The sequence below is a fragment of the Molothrus aeneus genome, chromosome 6 (assembly GCF_037042795.1).
Source record: "Molothrus aeneus isolate 106 chromosome 6, BPBGC_Maene_1.0, whole genome shotgun sequence".
NCBI lineage: Eukaryota > Metazoa > Chordata > Aves > Passeriformes > Icteridae > Molothrus > Molothrus aeneus.
In genome coordinates, this window is record NC_089651.1 from 47,767,885 (window position 1) to 47,774,576 (window position 6,692).

The window sequence follows — 6,692 nt, forward strand, 5'->3', positions numbered from 1 at the left end:
GTTTCCATCGGGGTGAAGGGGATAGGGAGAATGGTAGAAATCATGGGGAAATGATTGTATTTATTAGCTGTCTTTCTGCGGCTGTCCCCATGGAGACAATTTGTGATGGCAAAGAATGCAAGGAGGGGAGGCTGATGCCTGATTGGGATGCTTTGTATTTGGCAAAGTGGCTTCTGATTGGCCTGGGAGAGCCCCGAACTCGCTGGAGTCGATATTCATTCAGCTTGCTCAAGTGCTTGCTAAACTACATCCAAACACTGGCGGGCCCCGGCTGCCTCCGCCGAGGTTGGCGGTGTGTAACCTGCCTAACGAGATTAGCGGGGAAGGGGCTCTCTCTCTCTCTCTCTCCCTCTCTCTCCTCTGCAGCGACGCTGCCGCCAGCACCGGTGAGAAAAGCATCTGCCGCTCGCCGGGTGAGTGTCCGTGCTCGCTTACAGGGCGGCCACCGCGGCTCTGTCCAGCTCAGCGCTCCCTAACGAGATTAGGCGCTGATCTGCTGTCCCTGTGAGCCGCTCCCCGTGCGGTGTGTGCCGGGGCAGCCGTGCTGTCCCTGTGAGCCGCTCCCGGTACGGTCTGTGTGTGCCGGGGCAGCCGTGCTGTCCCTGTGAGCCGCTCCCCGTGCGGTCTGTGCCGGGACAGCCGTGCGGGGCCGTGGGCTGCGGGGACGCGTCCGGTCCCACGGCAGCTTCCCTGCATGGCAGCGAGCTGACCGACAACTTGTTTGTGTGGCTGAGAAGTTTGACATGTCCTCCCTCCGTTTGCTTAGTGCTGGTTGAACCAAAGCTTCTCGCTCAAAAGTCTGCCTGTCATGTTTCGCAGGTTTGCCGAGGTTTGTCTGAAGAAGGATTATAAACTTTTCATGGGAAACTCTGCGCGGTGCATCCAGTGAGATGGCATCGGACAGCGAGGTAAAAACTCTACTGAACTTCGTTAACCTGGCTTCGAGCGACATCAAAGCGGCTTTGGATAAATCAGCTCCTTGTCGCCGGTCAGTTGACCACAGAAAATATTTGCAGAAGCAGCTCAAGCGGTTTTCTCAGAAGTACTCACGGATCCCACGGTGTCACCCCAGCAAAGCCCCTGAGTGTGGCTGGCGCAGGGGGGCAGAGGACCGGGCCCGCGGCCCCCTGCCCGAGGCACCTGAGCCCAGCCCGCACGGCGGGGCTGCCGCCGACAAAGTGATGCAGGCAGCCGAGGCAGAGGAGAGCCTCACCGGGGAACGGGTTTTGCAGGAACAAAAACCCGAGGCTGCCCGACCCGACCAGGTGCCTATGAGGAAGCGACAGCTCCCCGCCTCCTTCTGGGAAGAGCCACGGCCGGCCCAGAGCCTGACGGCCAGAGCCTTTGCTGCCAGCCCTGAGGGGCTGCAAGCACCCAGAGACCCTCCTCCCTATGAGGGGAAGAAAAGCAAACGGAGTCCAGACGCTGCTGGGCCGGAGAGCCACCCTGACACTGCGCCACATGCCGGGGACAAGGACCCCGCCGGGGCCCTCTCGGGCCGAGTGGGTGCTTGGACCTGCTGCCCCTTCCCCTGCCCCGGGCCAGGCGTGTACCAGCCCCCGGGCGCGCTGCCCCCGTCGCCCTTCCCGGGGCTGGGGCTGTGGAGGAAGAGTGCGGCCACGCTGCCGGCGGAGGTGCCGCCCTTCTGCAAGGAGGCCGATGGCCCGGGGCAGAAACTCTACAGGCCCATGGTTCTGAAACCCATCCCCACCAAGCCCGCCATCCCCCCTCCCATCTTCAATGTTTTTGGCTATCTTTAGCGGGGCGGGAGTCGGAGTCATGCCGAACACGACAGCTCCCGAGGGGGGTTTGAAACGCCCGGCCAGCCTCCGGGCATGAGCTGCTGGCAGCGCCGAGCGGCAGCGGAAGGAGGCCGGCGGTCGCACCCTGTGCCTCGTGGGCGGGCGGCAGGGAATTAGGAACTGCTGGGAAGGTACTTGGGCACACTCTCCTCTCTGTGCACGGGGGTGAATCGGGAATAAACCTTGCCAAGCCGGTGGCACGGAGCATGACCTGGTCTCTTTCATCGAAGGGCCTTAGTCTGAGCCGCGGCGAGCGGGGCTGCGAGCCGTTCCTAGCTGCACTTGTAACACCTAGGAGACCTCCTCCACGTGGGAGCATCTTTTCTGGGGCTGCCCTGCGGCAGCAGCAGTGAAATGGAATGAATTAAACGCATTCAAAGAGTTTTTGTATTTTAAAGTAATTCCAGAGAAGTCAAGATATTCAGGTCATTTCGTTTTGCATGCAAGAGACTGGAAGGGTGGTATTTGATATAAAACCCACTTGTGATTGATTCAAGCTCTTGTTGTATGTAAATACTGACAGAATTAAAGGAAAAAAAATAAGGGAAGAAAAAAGGTAATTTTATTTTGGTGATTCTGCAAATGCAGTCTTAGTTTTGCCCCACTGGGTAGGCATGGGTTTGATTTGCAACTGTTGGGGAGATATGACGGCTGAAATCTCTGCCTGTTCAGATTTATACAAATCAGAAGTAATTTTCCTGTAAGTAAATCTTAGCTAATTATTAAGTAATTAGCCAGAGCTAAGCTGGTGCAAATGAAATAGGGATGAATTTCCACATCAGGAATTGCTCTGCATCAACAGAATAAATAAGGAATCTTATTAGTTTAACACAAAACCATTGGGTGTGATGGAAGAAAAAAGTAAAGAATAGACTGCCTTGATTTTTGGCTGAGAGATATATTTTATTTTGCCTGATTTTAAGATGTTTTCACAAGACCTGGCTGTAAATGTTTTGCTTAGCATTTTCCTAATTTTTTTTAGCAAATTGGCATTGGAGAATTTATTAGGAAGTGTTTTTAAGTTAGGTTTCTCTTAGCCCATGGAGAAAGTGGTACTAAGACACAGAAATGAGATATGAGAGGTTTAATACTGCAGGTATATGTGTCTATTTGGCTATACTGGAGTAAATCACTGAAGTCAAGAAAAGTATATTTTGGGACAAAAAAGGGCCAAAGAATGGACACCCATGATTTCCAGGGCCTGAATCTGCTGTTGCTGAAGCTAATGGGAACTTCCCCCAGGACTCAATAAAAAAGTGGCCTTGGTTGGTTGGTCTGTGACTAGCATAGTTCTCCATGACTCCTGATACCTCTACAAGGGGAAAACCAGAAAATGCTTCATTTGAATGCATTGCAGTAATTTAAAAAAATATCATTTGAAGCAATTGAAGAGTATCATTTTGTATCTTCTAATGGCCTTGGTATTATATAACCAGGTTGCAACTTTTATTAGGATATGAACTACCACTGGGATTAGCTCAATTGGTTAGAGCCTGGTACTAATAATGCCAAGGTTGTGGATTTGATCCCTCTATTAGCCATTCATTAAAGAGTTGGACTTGATGATCCTTGTGAGTCCCTTCCAACTTAAAATATTCTATGATTCTACTCCCAGGCTAAAAGTGGTTTACTCTTTCCTTAAACCTCACATATCCCACCAATGTTCACTTTTATGGAAACAATGTGTTTGTAGTGCAGGCAAACAGTAGAAATAGAGATGGCTTTCATTGCTTTCTCCCCACTATGGCACTTGATTTCTGTATCAAGCCAGTATAGACTGTAGGAGAGAGAGCAGGAAATGCCTTTGGTAGCACATACCTGCAACTAAATACAAGATGTGAGGAGCTAAAGAGCCAATCTAGGGGCCAAAGACTTCAGGTTAACTCTTGATCCAGAAGTAAAGATAGAAACATATTTAGATGCCTTTCCCTTTTTTGGAAAAAATCCATGAGGAAGCTGTCCCTCTCCAAAAGGGGTGTAACAAAAGCCAGAGCCATTGAAGTTAAAGGTAGGAGAACAACAGCTTTTCATTTACAGTCCTGTAGGTAAGGAATTTTGTTACATGGAAATGGGGGGGGGCTTTTCTCACATCAATAGCTCTGTGTTGCTGCCATAATCCAGATGCAGCCAGATGCTGAACTCTGTTTCAGTACTATCAATACAGAGCAGCCTCCTTGGTCTTGGTCTGGATTTCCATCTGGGTGGCCAGACCAGGTCATGGGATGAACTGTGATATTGCAGTAGTTGCTGTGCTTAAGTGTTCCTCCTTGAGTTCATTAGGGAAATTTCTAAGTGCTGTGGATCACACCAGAATAAGGACTTCAGTAAAAATTAAAATACTTGGCAAAGTGGATAGCCTCTATATAAATTTTATTTCTGGAGAAATCCAGAGGAAGAAGAGAGTTAAAACCAAGTTTCTATATTTTGAATATTAAATTCCTAGTTTTCTTTTTTTTTTACTTTTTTAAAACTCCTTTTTATTTGAATGTATATTGCTCCACATTCTCCATGTAGTAGAATAATGTGTTTTAAAGTTGTGATAAAGGATTGAAACAGACCATTCTAAATGACCTCTGACTCAAATATTTATGCTCATACACTCAGATTTAAACTAATGTTAATTTTTCAAAATCCTTTGTGACATGGAAGATGCCCCCCCCAGCCCAAGGCAGGCAATGGCCCTTGCTGGGGCTTTGAACTGGAGCAGCAGTGAAGTAAAACACAAACGAACAGAGGACAATTGTTAAGTATATTCAAAATCCCTGAATGGGGATGTGTGAGACTTTGAAAAAGGTTTACAAATTATAGCAACTCTGTCTCCTCTCTAGCAATACTTACTGTTCTCTCATCCCTGAGATTAACAATGGAATTATTAATTATTCAAGCTTGGATTGATTCAGAATTTTTCTGGATATTTTTGTGTTTGGCTGGTTGATGGTTGATGTTGCTATTCAGGACAGCTGATAGTCCTTAAGAATCTACTTGTTTATTCATACATTGTTTGAAAGATGGAAACATAACATTTGAGAGCTGCTATTTACTAGAACAGTGCAGATTTAAACTTTTAAAAACACAACAGCTTTTATAAATAATGGGAAGGGGGAAGTAAATGAAAAAACTTTCATACAAAATGAAACAAAAAAATCAAAAAAGTGCACAAGAACATCAAGTGAATTGCACATGTTGCAGTAAAAAAAAGTACAGTAACCTGGTCATGAAATATTCCTAGAGCATTTCACATAAAGTCATCATCTCTGAAGGAGTCTAACTATCACACTCAGTGAAACAAGCCACTTTACCTTGCACTAGAATTACTGATCTGCTTACAAAGCCTGGCTTGCCTGGGTTTTGGAGTATTTTTCTTTTCACAGTAAATGTAAATAGATGCATTAAAGGCACATTGAATTTGTGCAGATTCAGTATTGTGCACAAAATAGTATGTCAGTGACTGGAGTGGAGAGGTAGTGGGCTCCATTTCAGTGCAAATAAATGTAAACTGAGTGTGTGAAGGTTTGCTTTAAAGATCAAGCAGAAAGAACTTAATAACATTGTAATTACCAGACTCCCCCTCTAACAGATGGACTCTTCTCACCTCAGTTTCTGTGCACAGCATGCACGTATCCTTCCCACAGTTGTGTTATGTTCCCATCAGACCAGTGCTCTCTGGCTCAGTGACTCCTGCTCAGGACAGATCTTTGACAGCAGCTAGGACATGGGTCTCCCAATAGAAATAAAGGTCTCTTGGTTGAAAGAAGAAATGGGCTTTCCATATTTATCCTGTTCAAACCCAGTTTCAGCTTCTCCAAGGACATAAAAAGAAATTGCTACTTGCCAGACTTTTGTGGACACAAAAATGTTGGCTATGGGGAAATTCCCAGTTTGGGATGCTTATGAAATCCCACTTCTGGAGTTATGTACTTGGTGATTGTGAGCCCTTCTACCTGCCAGGGTCTCCGGGGCTGTCACTGCTCACCAGACTCTGAAGTGGCCTCCACCAAGCTCTGTCTGTATCCATCCCCCTCTACAACTCTGCTTTTTTACACTTTATTTCAAGGACTTCTGATTTATATCAATGTAAGACCCAGACCTTTGTTGCACAGCCCCCAAAAGTAAGAGATGCATGAACTCCACAGTGATTTCCTATTTCTCCAGGTACTGCTTACCAATACAGGGCCTTCACTGGCAGAACTGATATAGTGATTTCTTGTTCCTTTTCTCTCCACCCAATGTTTTTCTAACCTAAACCAATTCCCTGTTCACCCTGCAGGAGACAAGGGAGTAGATCTTAAACTGGCAGTAAAGGAAGTTACTGGATGAAATTTCACCAGTGGAGGAATCTCACCTGACTTTCTTTCAAAGCTTTACAAGAGCAGTGTTCAGTGTGAATTGAAACTCTGTTGGTTTTTCAATTTTTGCATTTTTAGAGGGGATAGCAATGGACAGAGTAAGCAATCCTGTAATCCTGTGCTTCTTCTGCTCACATCCTGTCCCACAAGTGATGACATTTCATGCAAAGTCATCACAGTCTGTGTGCCCAGACAGATTGTATTACTTGTATTTGTGCAACACACTTTAGTCCTGTGATAAGGTATAAAACTCCACACAAATAAAACTCAGTGCAATGTATTTTCCCTACTTAGAGTTCTGTCATATCCCGTGGATGGTATGCAGACCAACAAACAAAACCAGATCTGTAAGGTCTCTGGTGGGGACTCCAAGCAGGCCATGGTGCACAGCTCCTCTGTCACCTAAGGTAAGGAGTGTGCTTCTAGCATAAGATCTGCAAAGATGTAGTTCCAAATTTAGTTTCTTCCATTCTTTCTTGGGTGCCTAGTGAAGAATAAAGCACTCATCAAAGCAGTTCACCAAGTCACACCTGTCAAGGGATCT

At 46.4% G+C, this 6,692-nt stretch overlaps 1 protein-coding gene across 1 annotated transcript; it reads left to right on the forward strand.

The window, feature by feature from the left end:
- The first annotated feature begins 300 nt into the window (after window positions 1-300).
- On the forward strand, window positions 301-2,343 carry FAM181A (family with sequence similarity 181 member A). The gene is made up of 2 exons (XM_066552511.1): window positions 301-413; window positions 820-2,343. The coding sequence occupies exon 2, from the start codon at window positions 891-893 to the stop codon at window positions 1,758-1,760; it is 870 nt and encodes a 289-aa protein (XP_066408608.1). The 5' UTR covers window positions 301-413; window positions 820-890; the 3' UTR covers window positions 1,761-2,343.
- The last annotated feature ends 4,349 nt before the right edge of the window (window positions 2,344-6,692 follow it).